Below are 17,490 nucleotides of genomic sequence, written 5' to 3'. Positions count from 1 at the left end.
GCCCGCATGCAAGTACGAGTTTGTTGATGTATACATCTTAATGTCATGCGCACAGAATTCTAATTTTCCCGGGAAAACCACCACGGGGGCTGAGTGAAAATTTTGCCGCGGACATATTCTTGGTTTGAAAGATACTTTTTGCCATGCCTTGTGTAGAAGACTGGCTGACAAACCCGTTAAGCGTAGCTGAGGGTATATTCACGGAAGCAGGAAAGCCAGAGCATGAAAGAGTTCGTGAGTTCTTCACGAATCGACTGCAAAACAACGAAGCACTCGAGAGAGTACCTTCGTTGAATAACGTTCCAAGTCATCTATTGAAATCGAAGAGTCTTGTGAGATTCAGATGCATGGTGCAGGATATGTTCGACCCAGAGTTCTACCTCGCGTCTTATGAAGTCGTAAACAAAGCGGACAATTCGTCGAATTTACGATGTGGTATGTACCAAGACATGGTGAACTGTGGGGAAAATTTCGAGCTTCGTCTGGAGTCGCCGAGAAACGTCACCAAAGAACGGCAAACATTTTACTGCGTCCCAATTCCAGGTGAGACTGAATGGGCGAAGAAAACATTTGCGGGGAGAAACGTGGCTTCCGGTTTGCAATCACAATCACTCCAGCGGAAAAACGCAGGAATCAAGAGAAGTCTTGACGAAGAAATGGACGAGGGAACAGCAACCGCTGAACACGGTAGGCTTAAGTTTTAATCAGCGGCCTCCCCAGGGGGCCACCTCTAGGGGTATGCTGAGGATTAGTCCGAATGACCAAGCAAACCTCTTCAAATACACCTAAGTATGGAATAGGTCGAATAGGGGTTTAGAGAAAAAACTTCTTAGAATGTATGAATTACAGTGTTCAACTCAAATGCATGACATTACTAGCTTGGTGTATGTAAATGCTCCATGTTATTCAGGGTGCATTCCGCAAGACTTCCAGACTGAAGGTATGCTAAGGCTTTTTAAATTGCCAAGCGCCTGGCAAGCGGCCAAAGTCCCACACCACTCTGCTCAAATAATCCCAATTTTCTTTGTATTATGTTCACTAGGAAACTTTGTACTCAAAATAAGATGCCCATTATTGGCTAAGATACGGTATTCAATGTGGATTTAAGAGAAATTAGGCATCACACCAAGTCACCTTATATAGTTAAGCGTTAACACACCAGCACCAGCAAATATAAATGTACACACTGCTATATGCCAACAACTCCAATCCCACACTGGTGTGCTGCAAATTTTATAGGCCATGCCAAAGATCTTCAGGGTAACCCACACTGAATGCATTCTGGCATGTTGGTCAATATACTTTTTAATTCTTTTCTTTTGTTTCTTACTTCTTTTAGGTTTGCAAGTTGCTAACGGCAACAGTAATGATGAAGCTAAAAGAGCAAGATCCCCTCAAACAGCAGGCAGTAGTAACATTCCATCCCACCCACAGGGTATTGATCTAAATTTTCCTCTACCTAATGAATGTGGTCCAGCTTGTCTCATTCACATCTATGATCAAGAGAGCACATTCAAGGTAAATGACATGGTTGAGTTCATTGGTGTGCTGTCTGTTGACCCTGGGCTAGCTGTATTCTCCGATCATGATATGGTGGATAATGTGCAAGAACCCTTAGGACCCAGCCCTGAGGACTTGATCACTCCAGAAGAGCAAGCTGTTCATCACCCCCCACCATCACTTGTGCCACGGCTCCATGTCTTGGCTTCTCATTGTCTAACCCACTCTAACCCATGTGTCCCCAGTGACATCAAAGGGGAGTCATCAACTGCCATTATGCAACAGTTGGCCGAGGTGAGGGGTGAGTTGATGTCTTTGTTGACACAAGTTATGTATGGTGATCGCCTTGCAGCAGAGTATTTACTTCTTCACCTGGTTTCCTCAGTGTACAACTGGACTGGTATAATGCCTGTTGGAAAATTTACGTTGAATGTCAGTGGGTGTCCACCATCAGAGTCATTCCCCCAAGAGATGCACAAACTTGTGGAACAATTGGTGCCAAAATGTTTCTTCCTGTCCATGACACTAGACAACATGAACACCTTGAACTTTGTTCCAAAGAAGGACGTCACAGCAAACCGACTGAAGAGCAGTGTGCTCCAGTTATCAGAAAGCACGAACATAGTGGTGGATGAGACAGCTTTAGAAGCTGGTCAGCTGAATGGAAATGGTGTACAGAATGTTACAGCCCTAGAGAATGTCATCTCTTGGCAAAAACTGGAGTACGACTTCAATTATTACAAAGCAGAGTTTACAACAAACCTTTTGGTCCTGATTCTTTCTGAAGGAAAGTCACTGCTTCCTTCTGACTGCCATGTGGTACTCAGGCCCCACGAAGCATCTGAGACTGTAGCGAGAGTTCTGAGCACTGTTTCTTCAGCTACCATGGAGCGCATGCGAGCCTTCTTGGGTCTGGCACGACTGGCAGAGTACTCACTGACCCCTGAGATGCAAAAGGTTCTTCAGGACGACTTTGTGAAGAGCAGGCAGCAGGATCATAGCTACATGACGGCAGAGGACTTCCATCTCTTACTGCTGTTGTCACGGCTTATGTCTCTGAGTCACGGGCAAAACACTCTGACATCAGAGATGTGGACCCATGTTAAACAGATGGAATTGGAAAGAAGAGCAAGACTTGTTTCTGTTAGTTCTCACAACTAAACATGAACGTTAGCACCAAATACTTCAGTTTGTAGTCAGTACATGTATATCTATTAAGTTTAAACATGGACCGATAGGCATAGGAGAGAAAAGCAATGTAAAAAACCTTTTACATTTACATGGACTTGCACATTTTTGGTCTGCTGCAAACTTGTGTACACCATAATAGTATATCATTTAACAAGTGCGTAAATGTCGAACACTTTAGGGGCTTGATTGTTACACAACGACATTAAATTCATTTTATGTTGCTCAATATGAACTCTGCCGTAGTAACTACTATTGTAATGGTAGCCACAGTAGTTGTGTCTGTAATGAATATAAAGTTTGCGTTATAGTGTAGGTTTTGGAGTTAATACATATTTGAACTACTGAAGCTGAATTAGTGCATTGTACATGCTGGTCATAGAAACTCAACTAATTCTCCTTCCTTTTCCAGTATCTTATCACCACCCTCCAACAAGTCAGCATCAAATATTCTCACTAGCTTACTCTTGCCCTTTCCCTAGATGGGAAGCCCAGACAAACGCAATCAGAAATATGATAATCATTGATATTATTTTGAAGTCAACTTTATATGCTTTCAAAGTTGCCTGCCCATTACATTTGCATGTGTTTTTGTATACCTTAGGAGATTTGTGATTTATGAATGTACTTCCCTTGCCCTCACCCACCCTTCTTTATTTATTTAAGCCCCAAGAATGTCTTGAAAAAAACTCAACCACCAGGGACTAAAAAGTAAACAAAATAATAAATTAATTCATATTTTGAGAGGAAGCCCCATCAGGACCCATCAGCCTTAGCTGGTTTTCACGCAAGTCCTCTATCTGAGTCAAATTGGAATTTGGAGATTTTGGTTTTTGTGGAGGGAGAAAAACCGGAGAACCCGCACAAGAGCCCCCAGAGCAAGGCAGGAACCAACAACAAACTCAACCCACATGTGGCACCAGAATTGAACCCGGCCACATTGGTGCAAGGTGAGCACTCTCACCACTGCACCATCCCTGCTCCCCTACTAGACTAGTAGGATTTTGATTCTTGAACCCTTCATGAATAAATAATTGATCAGTCTGGCTGAGTGTTGTTTTATGACTGAAAACCACTTACCAGGATTGTCTCCGTTTCCCTTTAAGCATCAACTACAAGACTTGAGCCTTTTTTCCCTGAATCTGGGAGCAGATCGGTATTTGATATTGTATCTTCTCCCGGGTATGTTCAAGACAAAATGTTACGGAATTTATTTTAAAAGATACAAAGGTTTGTAAATTTTCAGGCCCTTGTTGGTTCGATTCTTAAATTAGTTGTATTTCAGATTCATAAAGTTCGTTTATTGCTGGTTGTAAATTAAATTACATGTAAATTGCATCTATATATACATCTAGAAATACAGTTTGAAATCCTCAGACTTCATTTGTTAGCATTTTTTCACTACTTGACAGATATCGTTTCATTCACAATTTTAAATAAAGATATTCAGCAAACTACCGAAAAAATTTACATGTAAAGTTCAATAGTGATGTGATCTGTACTTTATCCTTTGCTATTTATATTCATATGACCCGTAACAGAGATCGGAGTGCAGCTCAAACTGTGAGCTGCTGAAATAAACTTTGAAAGTTTGAGAGCTGAGGTGCACACATTACAACTGTCAAACCTTACATATATGCTTATAACAATAGACTAAATTAATGCCACGGCGGAACACGTGCATTTCACACCAACAAGAAAATAGTTACATTCTTTGACAGTGTCATTTATCATACAGTGTATGGCAATGTAGTCTTGAGGTAATTCCCCGGGGGGTGGGGGGGCCACTGCCATATATGGGCTATATAGGTATGTGCCGCTGTGAAGGGTATGGTTTTCAAGCAGTTTACTCTAGGATAGGGTATATAAATCAGAGCGTTTGGGTCTAGAATAGGGTATCATTTTTCACAAAACTGACTGGTTGGTTGAAGATTTTATCTAGAGTAAGGAAAGTAGGAATTGTCACTCAAAAATATAAAATAATCAAATCGGCAAGTTTAAATTTACGCAAATCAGCCTCAACAAGGTCGATAGATGGGGGGATTTGGGCAGCTCTACTCTAGTATAGGTTAGCAAAATTCAGCTGAACTAGCTCTGGTATAGGCTAAGGTTTCCAGGGCCTTAGGGTCCCAGCGGCACATGTCCACCCAGAAATTCCCAAAGTACCCCCAGGGTAAATCCGAGCGTTCTGATTGGTTCTTTGTCGGTCAGGATTTGCCATACGGTCATAAAAAACGGTCATAAGCCGTGTATTTTTTTCCTACGAAAGCAGGCAAATGCCATATAAAAAAAAACTACTCTCTAACCTATTGTAGCTTGCTGGGGAATATAAGCCCTCGCTCGTTTTTGTATGGACCTCGCTGTGCTCGGTTCGTCTTGCCACGCCCTCGGATCAATATTTCCCTGTGCGGCCCTCATCTAATTCTGTACTCATATTTCCATGTATACTTATACATACTGGAATTTATGTTACATCAGGACATACACTTCAATAAATTTCACAATCATTATTGTCAGTTATTAATGACAGCCTTTTACTGCCCTAGACAAAGTTGCTGACATGGACAGAAACTAAAAAGTTTAATATACGCATAATAGGATATGAGTACTGAGAACGCTAGTGATTGTAATACATCCTTCTCTACAGTCAGATGTACCCCGGCCATCGTTAAGTGAAGCCAGAACAACATACGTTACGGAGAGCATATATCTACGTATCTAAAAAAAAATGTCATTCAGTTCATTCCATTCTTTTCTGGCCTGGAAGCTGACGCCTGACAGTCTCTCGGCCGGAGAAGACGAAAAAAAGATATTTACAAATTTTCCCGGCTGTAATACGCACCTGAAATTAGTCTAGATCGCTGTGTATAAAAAATTAATACACGCTTAATTAACTCTTCCAGTCCCAAAAGGGCATAAGGGTCTACCTGAGAGACCATGGTCCTTGTTCCGCTTGTGACGTCTTTTTGAAAATCCCAAAATTTTCCTTGGTGCGAATGCCCCAACAAGAAATGAAATGATTGCCTCAAAGAAGAAGAAAATTCTAGCCTTTGTGTTGCAAGGGGTTTTTTCAGAGTTCAGCATCAATTCCCTGGGGAACAAGAGACTGAAATAAAGACGTCTGAGGTTAATTTGCCATTTGGGGCCGAGAGTCTGGGATTCAAAATATCACTTTTAGTCGAGTCGCAAGAACTTCCTTCAGAAAAAATTTAAAACAATTCGCCGGTAAAATTAACTACAGTATTTCAAATTAACCTTCAAAATAAAACTGTACTTCAATTAGGTCATCAATTAGGCGAATCTACTATACGGGATAAAGAAAGGTTGAACACTGCTCATATAAATGCTACATTACAACTACAACGGCTCTAACAAACCCTAAAAGCATTGCGTCCCTACACCTTAGCAAAGAAAGGGGCCGATTTATGGTATCACACTTCCTATTATACTATACCATGTTCAATTTCTTTTGATTCTGTTTCGTTTAGTTTTAAGTCCAAATTCATTATTTGTTTCATAAAAACCATACTAGATCAGACTGCAGTCCCTTAGGGTGTTTCAATATTTACAAACTACCAAAAAGGACTATCAACAAATCGCACTCCTATCCGATTGATTCACAGAAGCTCCACCACCATGAAATCAACCCAAAATACTTAAAGCCGTTTCCCCTTTAACCAGGACATTTGGTGTATCATGTACAGCATGTAAGAATAAATTTTAGAAACGTTCTCACTACCTTTTGTTGAGAGGTTTCCCTAAAAAAGCACAACCAAACAAGCTAGGAAGGTCAATTTTAAAACAGGAGCAAATAAAACTCATGGAAACCTATTTTACCCTCTAAGGTATTGGAGATCACAGGCTGTAATTACTCGATAGGTCGAACTTGTTTCTTTAAGTCCTTTAACATTCTGCACTAAAAAGTAGACGCACTGAAAAAGAAATAGAATGGCAATCCTGATGGTATCACCATCAGAACATATCGTAACACTTCAACTTTCCCAGAGTATGGTAACCGTGTTCCTTATCTTTACCGTTGTTCTCGTTTTTATCGAGGGTATCTCCAAACCTCAGCTGTTTAACTGGAAGATGTATCTTGTCAGTTAGGAGACCGCTATCTTCTCGCAGCACATTGTCATTCTTATCACAGTTACAAACAAGGCCGGTGCGTGCGCAGGAATTATTCATCCCGCATGCGCAAATCTGATTCCCATTACCAGGTGATGCACCGCCCCAGTAATTCATAGCATTGCCATTGCGTGACACCCACCATCCGATTACTCTGTTCGATTCATTTTTAAACAGTTGCGAGTTTAGGCATTCATACTTGATGAATTGTTCACAGCGTGCGGAAATATTAGCGAGCTTTGCCAGCTGAGGGAGACTTGCTCCTGTGTAGTTAATGTCACGTTTGTAACAACCTGGAGGTTCACATCCATCCACCAGCGTTCTGTTTTCACTGTCGTGACTAATGACGGTCACACCAACTGCTTTCTTGTCAGTCATGTCACAGGTGACGTTATAAGATGGCATGTCTCCTTCACCATCTGGATCAATGACGTAAGTACCATTTCCAGCTGTAGGGTCAAGCTTCTTTAAGTCGCTGCAAGACTTTGCTAACAATGAGAAAGAAATTTAAGTTTTAACAAGAGCCCACAGAAAGGTCGTAATAGTTTTTGATAATATCTTATACTCACGAAAAACCTTGATAAGGCAGGCACGATAATTTTAGAGCGATGAAAACAGCTTTTACAACTTGAGGTTATAATTGTAAGTAGCATTTAAAGACTTTTAATCTTAGCGTAAGCTTTACATCTGAGATAAAATAATGGAATACTCATATATTATATAACTGTTGACCATTCACTTTGTATTAAGATGAAATATGGATTTTAAACACAAAATTAGACGTGTTTCACATCAGGTAAGACCAGGAATAGAACAAAGCGCACTGCAATTTACCTGGACGACAGTTCGTTCCTGGGAATCCAGTGCGACAGACGCAACGAAAACCTTTACTGGTGAATCCAACTTGACAAGTACCTCCATTTAAACACGGACTGGTACTACAGGGATTCTGTTAAAAGAGCACAGTAAAACAATCCTAACTGGTAAGTCAATGTCTGAACATGAGTAATTTCGAAACAAATAAAGGTTCGGGCGACTTCACGTAACCATCGCTCCCTGTTTATCAAATAGTCTACCAGCCATTTAAGACTAGATTATCAAGTTTGGCTTCCTCACGATTTCCAGCCTTTCACCCTGGACGAAATTCCGTAGCAGTAATCCGCAATTTCTTTGAATGCAAAAAAATATCACTCAGGCATGAAACTATTTACCTCGATAGCTAGGAAGGTGAAAGCTGGCTTTTCCTCAAGGACGGTCAAGTCGTCTTCATCGGTGGCGCTATTCAATTCACATCTGTATTTCCCGCCGTGAGAAGGCCCGAAATTTATGGACACACAGTTGGGTTCCATATAACACATCACTCGGCAGCTCCCTTCACTAATGACCTCTGCACTTCTGATCACGTGATCCTTCATTACCTTGTTCTCTATTGGTTCCTTGAATTCGATGATGCGGTATTCGTCATCTGTGAATGACGCAAAAGAAAAATTTCTGATGTTGTGCCTCAACCTCGTTCCCAGGCTCTCTCTCCACTGCCTCCGAGAGAGAAAAGAGAGCCTAGAAACGAGGTTGGTTGTGTTTTCGTGATTACAAAACTCATTTGCGTATGACTCGTACGGACGCTTACCCTGCGAGCGGTTGGTTTCTCCTACGCCGAACGAGAGAGAAACCACTGCGAGCCTTAGAGTTAACCGTCGTCCAGCGCCATGGACGAAAATAAATTGACATTGAACTGGTAAAACTAGTTTAAAAGCAGGTATAGGCTCGCATGCATGCGCTCACCAACATAACTAACTATGGTTTAAGCAACATGTAGTGATCAAAGTTCAACTCTACTGTGAATGATTACGAAGGCCCTGGGGACGAGGTTGTGATGCTGAAAGACGTTTCATAATTCTTTGAGACTGCGAGAACGCTTCTGTTTTTACTTTTGATGACGTCCAGTCGCTTGAAACAACTTTTACAAACCCGCCTTCTATCGTAATATCCCAGTTAAAATCGTGTTGTTGTTAGGAGTATTGTCTTCAACGAACTCAGCAATCCCGCACAAGAGGGAAAGAAAGCCTTAAATTTAGACAAGATTTAGACCACAAACTAGGTAATACTTCGGCGAACGTCGGCGCTTTTGGCGATAAATTTTCATTCTTTTGACCGGCGTTGTACAAACACTTCTTGCGAGCAAATGAAACTGACGTCAAATGCATCGTGTGAAGCGCGACGAACTCGCGTATGCTCGATGGAAAAGCGGACGGTTGCACGCAGTGGTTTCTCTGGAGAAACCAACTGCTCGCAGGGTAACAGACGCTTTATGTTCTGTGCAAAATCACAGACATACCATGTTCAATGCCCTAGAAATAAATTAAACCATATAATGTTTAGTTAAACTAAATTTTTTAAAACTTGCAGCTGCCCCTGCAGTATAAAAAATGTTTACTGATCTGTTTTAAAGATAGTCTCATCAGCGAGTGTTTTGTCAAGAAGACGGATAAAAGAGGTAAAAAAAGGTTTAGGCTGATCTATACACCTGAAGTGAGGAGAAAGATGCAGACTATTTGTTCCAGTTTTCACAGTCATTAAGTCTACGAACAGCGAATTGCCTACTTGACTAGAGAGCTTTCTCTGTTTACATGCCGATTTTGAACATCTTCACTCCACGTTATTCTTTAAATTTCCTAGCTGAAAATCGTACAATAAAAACAATGTTTCTGAGCTTCAGGCTTCATGCGTTACTTTTCGACTTTGGTCTAAACAAAAAAAAAAACGTTTTGGGAGAACTCCAAGACCACAAAGCTTTTAGGGTGTTTCACCGACAAACGTTATTTCGCTACGAGAAACAAAATGGATTGATAGAGTGAAAATGGTCAGATTATTTTAACCTCGAAAGTAGTAGCAAGGGCAGCTATTTCATTCAATTCAAACTTTATTTCAAGTGACCGTGGGAAATCAAAAATACAAAACGATGGCAGCGCGATTATAATTAATTCTCCGAATTGTATTTTCAATCGAAATACATTGTAGTTACAATTGGTTTGCTCAGTACTCCTCAAGATAAGTTCTTTGATAGTCAACTTCTCATTCGATAATCGCAGGCCTCATTCGACGATCAGGTTGTAGGGAATTACCTGCCGGCTCACTAAGACTGATAAGGTAACAAAATATAATCTCTAAGATAAATACATGTGCCTCAATCTCAAAGATTCACTTCGAACAACCCAGACCAAAAATACAATTTGAATGGATTTTTGTCTAGATTCTAACCAGTAGCAATGGTCTTCGTACACAGCCAATGCAGGTTAATAGAAATGATTCCAATGTGAGAGAGGGAGGATATTCCACAATGATTGAAAAGCAAAGATCCTGATCATTCCCCGCCCCATGGAACCCTGATAACAGGGCTTCAACTGTTCCCTGAAATATAAAGACTGCGATAAACTTAACGTCCTCCGCTATTTACCACAATGGCATTATACTCACCGGTGCAAGGAGAACCGAATGGAAATACGATTCCAGATAAAATGCAAACGATAGCAATAACAGTTGCAAGTCCACTCTCTAAATGAGCCGAACTAACCATTCTTCAATTGGACCAGAACCGCTAGACCACAGAGTTGACGACGTATAGCAAACCCCTCACAGTTTCGCCCAGTATATAATTTTTAACTTTAACTTCTCTTTAGCGTATACGAGTGAAAACTAAGGCAATGTCGTTACCTGTCGTTCGTTTATGCTAAAAAGGGAGATTGGTTTAACAAGACCGTTTTCTATGTAAATAAAATAAAAGTTGTCTGACAGGTTTGCTTAAAAAACCGAAAATACTGGAAAGATATTAAAAACTGCAATGAAGTACTCTTGAAATAACATAAAGTGTTGAGCATTGTCGAGACCATTTCCTTAATTGTTTCGAAGATATTTCATAAGTGAAAACAGCTTGATGCCGCTTGCGTGCCGATGTTTGGGAAATAAAATAATGAATTGAAAACAGTTATGAACACAGCTGCAAACATTCACCACGTCAATGCTGGGGACTCGACATTTATAAATGCTTTTCACCTGGGTTACTTTTTTTCGTTTTGAAAATAAAATTTTAAGCATGTTCCAATATATTGAGTCCAGGGACTGATAATGAAACTCCGAAGAGGTTACCAAGTGACAAAATGTCTGTTGGAGGGTCCACGAACGAGTGGCGTTTGTTATACACGAGCACAGAATGGTTAAACAACTGGAACGAATCGTTTCCATTGGTTCAGTAGTCGCTTCAGTTCACGACTTTAAAACCCCATTGGATTTTGTCTACATCTAAGGTTAAGTGACTGGACACATAACATAGCAGAAACGTTTGTTTTTCAAGCTTCATAACCATTATATGTTATTTCGAAATATTCTCCAGTATGATAAATACGTATTTAATTAATTTCACTAAATATTATCCACTCGGTATAGTCAAATATCGGATAGTGCCTTAATTAAAGAATAACTAGTTGCGTCCGGCCGCTGATTCACGGTATTATTACTTAGATGTAGGTTCAGTAAAACCATAAATTTCTTTATTCAGAAGTAAGGAATCCTAGGTGACAGGATAATGAAAATATCTTTAATTAACAGCAAGAGCCAGCGGATGTCGATTACGGGTATTTTTTTTGTAAGCCTTCATCAAACTTTTAATAACGGCTGAAGTTGTAATTGATACGAAGAGCTTACGGTTTACTTAGCAATATCAGCGTGCATAATAATGGGTATCACCATTTAAGCGAAAGTGAGAAACACATGCAATTAAACGAAATAAGGGGCCCACTCTCAATTTTCTCGAAATTTTAAAAATGCCTCAGTGACAATTATTAGCATCTTTTCAAATGAAAAACGATGAATATGGAAACAACCAGAAAAGTTATACGATCCACTAACAACTCCTCTTAACATTACCGATAAAATGCTTTTCAACGGTTAATAAAATTATGTTTTCATGGACGCCATACAGTCTCAAAGAGCGCCGACGCAAACGATTGCAAATAATCGAGAAGACTCCCTACTTGAGATAATTTTTTCTTTGTCGATTTTTTAAATTCCTTGTTTTTTCTGTTCTTTTTCCCTTGGTCTTAAAGAAGTCCGCAAAATTTGGCGATGGAACCTGTCGTAACGTGTTTTTTACGTCTGCACACATCTCTTTCCGCGTACAACTTTTCGACACAATTAATGAGCAAAGAGCTTATCGGCTTCTATGCTTGATGATAACTCTTAAGGTTTTTTAAGACTTAACTTTTATTTATATGGCTAGATTTTTCCCCTGAATGCTATCTACGGTGGCTCATATACGGTGACTCATAGGGACAAAACACTTCCATAGGGACAAAACACTTCCACAAATCACAAAGCACTTGCTCGGATGGAAAACACTTGCTTGAAAAAAAAAAACAATTGCTGGGATGGAAAACACTTGCACGAGTGACAAAACACTTGCACAGATCGAAAACAATTCTACTAATACAAACACTTTCACAAATCACTATACATTTCCACAAATACGAAACACCCCCACAAATCACAAAATACTTGCACAACCTGAATAACTTATCGAACAGTTAACACGTGCGGAGTGCCTTTTGGTTTGGCTACTAAGGCTCTAAGGCCGGGATGCTAAGGTCAGTTCGCACTTCGCGGGTCGAGCAAACTTCGAACTTCAACTGGAAGGTGAGTACGTGTTCTATCGTATATTTTAATGCTGTTATTCGGTCTGATTTGCTAGTATTGCTCCCTGTCCACCATTGTGGCCGTTTAAAGCATTTTTGCAAGGATAATGCTGCGTGATCACTTAAACTGAGCTTTGCAACTAAGCGACCACAAACGAAACAGTGCAATGGCTTGCAAGGCATCTTCCTGACGGCCAATAATATATGACCAGTAAACGAGAAGACCGAAAATATATTATTCAATTAAATTCTTATCTACCTTTCACATCGCTAGCATTATAAAGGAAAGGAGTATGTGAAAGATGCCTCAAGTGACTCAACAATTGTTCGCTGTGTCTCTATGTCCGGCAGCCGGACAGGATTTTCAAAACACTCCGTGTCCGGCAGTCAAAATTATTTTTTAAAAATTTCAGTTAATAATGTCAAATCTTTGTTTATATGGCTGAATACTAATTTTGGTGAGCCCGGCACCCGGTATATCGGGATTTGTAACGTAGTCTATTATTAAGTGACCGACAGTCAAAACATTTGAATAGCAATCCGGTTAGCCTAAAAAGCACTCCGGTTAGCCTGAATAGCACTCCGGTTAGCTTAAATAGCTCTGCGGTTAGCCTGTTTACGGTTAGCTTTCAATAACGCTAAGGATAACTCGATAAATACTTAAAAAATTCCGAAGATGGCCGGCCGGTTGCGGTGGCGCAGTGGTCATCAGTATCGCTTACCAGGCCGGCGACCTGGGTTTGATTCCTCTTGGGATCGCCTTTCAGTACGTTCATTTTACGTTGTTTTACTTTAAAAAAAAAATTTCTACGTCTCACTGCCGGACACGGAGTATTTTAAGAAACCTGTCCGGCTGCCGGACATGTAGCCACAGCAACAATCGTTTTGTTTTGTTCTTGGTCTCTTCGTTGTATAGCTCAGTAGTCATCGCTCCAAAATTTTGCAATGCTTTAAACGGCCACAATGGTGGACAGGGAGCAATACTAGCAAATCAGACCGAATAACAGCATTAAAATATACGATAGAACACGTACTCACCTTCCAGTTGAAGTTCGAAGTTTGCTCGACCCGCGAAGTGCGAACTGACCTTAGCATCCCGGCCTTAGAGCCTTAGTAGCCAAACCAAGAGGCACTCTGCACGTGTTAACTGTTCGATAAGTTATTCAGGTTGTGCAAGTATTTTGTGATTTGTGGGGGTGTTTCGTATTTGTGGAAATGTATAGTGATTTGTGAAAGTGTTTGTATTAGTAGAATTGTTTTCGATCTGTGCAAGTGTTTTGTCACCCCTGCAAGTGTTTTCCATCCCAGCAATTGTTTTTTTTTTCCGAGCAAGTGTTTTCCATCCGAGCAAGTGTTTTGTGATTTGTGGAAGTGTTTTGTCCCTATGGAGGTGTTTTGTCCCTATGAGCCACCGTATTTACCCTTTTTTGTTCATTATGCAGATATGAACTTGCCTTCCAACAGATAACAAGACGTTTCAGGAGTCAGCAATACCTCTGTTGTAAAAATATTAAGCGAATAAAGTTTAGAACCATAACGTGTCAAAAAACATTTCTTTTTTTCATGCAAGTTGGAAAGTTATTTCACGCCAAGTCTGAGTTTCGACCTCTTCAGGCTGTAAGACCTTCATTGATGTCAAATGAGCTAGCTTCTCAGGACAACAAAAGATCTCTTAAAAATGGCGCCCGTTTGTTATTTAGACGGCAATTTGAGGTTGTTGAAATGGAATTCGAAGAGGGTTTGAGATTTACCAATTTAACAGAAGTTTATTGTTAACTTTAAAATTCGTTACATCTCCGTGTTATTTAAGTTAAGTGGTACTGTCTTTGATTAATTCAGACAAAACAGCAAAGTGCAAAAACTCGTAATCCAGACGAACTTAATGTTATCGGGCAATTCCATGGCACTTGAACTTTCCTAATGTATGGTAGACCTCCTCATTCCTTTTCTCAGCGTCTCCAAACCTGAGCTGTTTAACTGGAAGATGTGTCTTGTCAGTGAGGAGACCGCTGTCTTCACGCCATTTTTTGTCATTGGCATCACAGTTGCAAGCTAGTTCTGGCTTTGCCCATGAGCTGTTCATCCCGCATGCGCACTGCCACTGCTGGGTTCTGCTCCACAAGCCATATCTCTATTACTTGGTTCTTTGCCATCTTTCCTGCAAACCTAATACCCGTTCCTTGTTCAATCTGTTAATTTACCACAAACTGAAGACGGCACCCTCCACTACGCTACACAATTGTCCTGATACGGCCAATGAAATAGATAATTGTTCCATCTGGCCTCGGGTTTACCTTCGATGTACCACGACACTAAACAAATAGCTGATATTCATAATTTTCTCATCAAGCCTAAATATCACTCACACTGAATTTTAAAAACAGGCACTTTAAAATGTGTTGCTTCCCTTATATATATGTATTAAAACTAAGTTATATTTCATCAGAAACTCCTGATTTTTTTCTTTAAAAAAACACCAAGCTTAATAATCCTACGTTAAAAAGTGTCGTTTCGAGAGCCTTTATTTTGTCAATGTCCACTTGAAAACGACCAAAGGAAACTTAAATATATAGCGCTGTTCAGTCAGGCGATTCCATAGCACTTGAACTTTCCCAGTGTATGGTAGCCTTGTTCATTTAAGTCCGTTTTATTAGCATAACCCGTATCTCCAAACCTCAGCTGTTTAACTGGAAGATGAGCCTTGTCAGCGAGGAGACCGCTGTCTTCACGCCATTGGTTATCATTGGCATCACAGTTGCAGGGTAGCTTTGGCTTTTTACATGACTTGGTCATCCCGCATGCGCACTTGTCACTGCCGAGTTCTGCTCCACCCCAGTACGTCATTTTAGCAGAATCACGTGACACCCACCAGGCGAAAAAAGTTTTGTTTTTGGACATCAATGAACCAATGCACTCATACTTGATAAACTGTTCGCAGCGTGCGGAAATATTAGCGAGCTTTGCCAGCTGAGGAAGACTTGCTCCTGTGTAGTTAATGTCACGTTTGTAGCAACCTGGAGGTTCACATCCATCCACCAGCGTTCTGTTTTCACTGTCGTGACTAATGACGGTCACGCCAACTCCATTCTTGTCAGTCATGTCACAGGTAACGTTGTAAGGTGGCACGCCTCCATCACCATCTGGATCAATGACGTAAGTACCATTTTCCACTGTAGGGTCAAGCTTCTTTAAGTGGCTGCAAGACTTTGCTAACGACAAGAAAAGGAATAAAGTCAAAAGTGACTCAAGGAATAACTTATCATTACACTGAGTCTGTTATCTTGCATCCAAACAATTAACGTTAGAATAATTCATAACTCTTGGCCTCGCTTTTCAAAACAGTATTTGGTTCTATAAGTTACCAATGTTTTGTTTAATATTTGCCAGAAATGTAACGGTGAATGGTCATTGATTTTATCATAAGCAAACTGCTTCCAATTTTTGTCATCTCCATGACAGCAAAATGATACGGAAAGAGGTAAATTTTGCCATGATAATTTATGCGCTTTAACAGTTTATTATATGACTTGCGTTTGCAGCCAATATAACGCGCGCAATGCCAACAGGCCAATTACGGGCCTGCAAAAACCTAGCAAAGAGCTATATAATAAACTACTTATTAGCCTCGAACGTTTGGTCTTTACAGGAAAATCTCAAACTCCGGCCTTGCCGCTCGGTCAATACGGCAAGGTCTCGGTCTGAGATTTTCCCGTTAAGATCCTTTCTCGTCCCCAGGGGCCGCCCTCCTTTTGGTCAGCACCAAAACTTGCGACCTCTGGCCAAACCCGATTTTCTGAGCATGTGCATAGTATTCGTTTCGTATTTTCAGCCAATCAGATTTGTCAGACTTAACGGGAAGTCCGTGAATGGCGGGAATGTTGCGTTGTCGTTTTGGGTGCAAAATAATTAAATTTCGAAGACATGTATTTCATTCACTTAAAAGTACTTCGTGAATCTAATTAATTTTCACCATGTGCGAAACCTTCAAATGGATTAAGCTTCTGGTGGTTGAATCGCAGAAGGATGGTCTACAGATTACTGTAACAATTTCTTTGGGCAAATGATTGTGAGCGACGCGAGAGCTTTTCAAAGTACGTCAAAAATGCAAATATTTGACCATCCGTCGTCAAATTTCAATTTACCTGATTTACGGGTTAGGCGTATATTTTAGCATGCGCCACATGACTTGACCTATGTTAAGTTGAAATAGACACAGACCTGATAATTCGAAATGTTCTAACCTCATTTGCTGTAAAAGGCAGGTCCAAAGTCGATTTGACGTGTTTCTCTCCCCATTCGTCGCACATAAAGCAGAAGTTTGCTTTTGTTTACATAACGTTCGATGTACATCGCCAACTGTCAACTTATTTAATGGTCGAATACCATGAATCTGTGACCCTCTTTCGACACATATGATCACCACTGCATCTAAGTCAAAAACGGCTAAGTCATTTGTAGATAGTTGCTTGCTTTGCACTTCACCAAAATATTACGTTTGATCATCATGGTTTGAACTTGAGGCTTGAATGCTTGCTTGCGGCGGTTCCTTGTTCGTCACGCAATGCTGTCATCCCATTTTAGGGGGTACAGGTAGGACAATTGCTATCCTAATACGTAAGGCTCCGTAAGGCTTGGAACCACTGGGAGCACACAATCGTGTCGAGTAGGAAAAGATTAAATTAAGAAATGAAAAGAATGAATAGTTTACCATTGCCCCTGTTGTTATCTTTTACTCGACCACCGCTACCTACATGCCCTGCGTAACACTGTAACGCTAAACTCATACGTAGGTCTTTTCGCGCTGTGCAATTATTTTTGGTTTACATGTAATACAGTGGGCTACCCTCGGGGAAATGGGTGGTCACCGCCTAATGGGGCTAGAGGTTGGTGTACCTTCAATATTTAATTTTTCACTATCGGGTTATAAATTTCTTGGTGAACATGGAGTCAATCCAAGACAATCAAGATTGACGTGTGTTTGAATTATCAC

The 17,490-nt window shown here is 40.5% G+C and overlaps 2 protein-coding genes and 1 pseudogene across 4 annotated transcripts in view; 1 reads left to right on the top strand and 2 right to left on the bottom strand.

Moving 5' to 3' along the window:
* The first annotated feature begins 57 nt into the window (after positions 1–57).
* On the top strand, positions 58–3,003 carry LOC145465173 (mini-chromosome maintenance complex-binding protein-like). Of its 2 annotated transcripts, XM_081449044.1 has the most exons (3): positions 58–687; positions 1,340–1,801; positions 1,886–3,003. In XM_081449044.1, the coding sequence occupies exons 1-3, from the start codon at positions 144–146 to the stop codon at positions 2,659–2,661; spliced, it is 1,782 nt and encodes a 593-aa protein (XP_081305170.1). In that variant the 5' UTR covers positions 58–143; the 3' UTR covers positions 2,662–3,003. The 2 variants fall into 2 exon arrangements, with proteins under 2 accessions (XP_081305170.1, XP_081305103.1); XM_081448977.1 differs by having other exon boundaries at positions 1,340–3,003.
* Positions 3,004–6,073: 3,070 nt separating this feature from the next.
* On the bottom strand, positions 6,074–10,635 carry LOC145475185 (neurexin-4-like). The gene is made up of 4 exons (XM_081455240.1): positions 10,291–10,635; positions 8,028–8,281; positions 7,651–7,765; positions 6,074–7,304 (listed from the first exon to the last, which is right to left on the bottom strand). Exons 1-4 carry the CDS (start codon positions 10,388–10,390, stop codon positions 6,661–6,663), a joined length of 1,113 nt encoding a protein of 370 aa, XP_081311366.1. The 5' UTR covers positions 10,391–10,635; the 3' UTR covers positions 6,074–6,660.
* Positions 10,636–13,296: 2,661 nt separating this feature from the next.
* Positions 13,297–17,490, bottom strand: part of LOC145468159 (neurexin-4-like) — a 15,859-nt pseudogene continuing 11,665 nt past the window's right edge. Inside the window, exon 4 of the transcript XR_014042152.1 lies at positions 13,297–15,709. The product of XR_014042152.1 is annotated as a neurexin-4-like (transcript). The remainder of the gene's footprint in view (positions 15,710–17,490) is intronic.

The sequence above is a fragment of the Orbicella franksi genome, chromosome 1 (genome assembly GCF_964199315.1).
Source record: "Orbicella franksi chromosome 1, jaOrbFran1.1, whole genome shotgun sequence".
Lineage (NCBI taxonomy): Eukaryota > Metazoa > Cnidaria > Anthozoa > Scleractinia > Merulinidae > Orbicella > Orbicella franksi.
The sequence above is the reverse complement of the archived record's forward strand: the minus strand, read 5'-3'. Positions and strand labels throughout refer to the sequence as shown.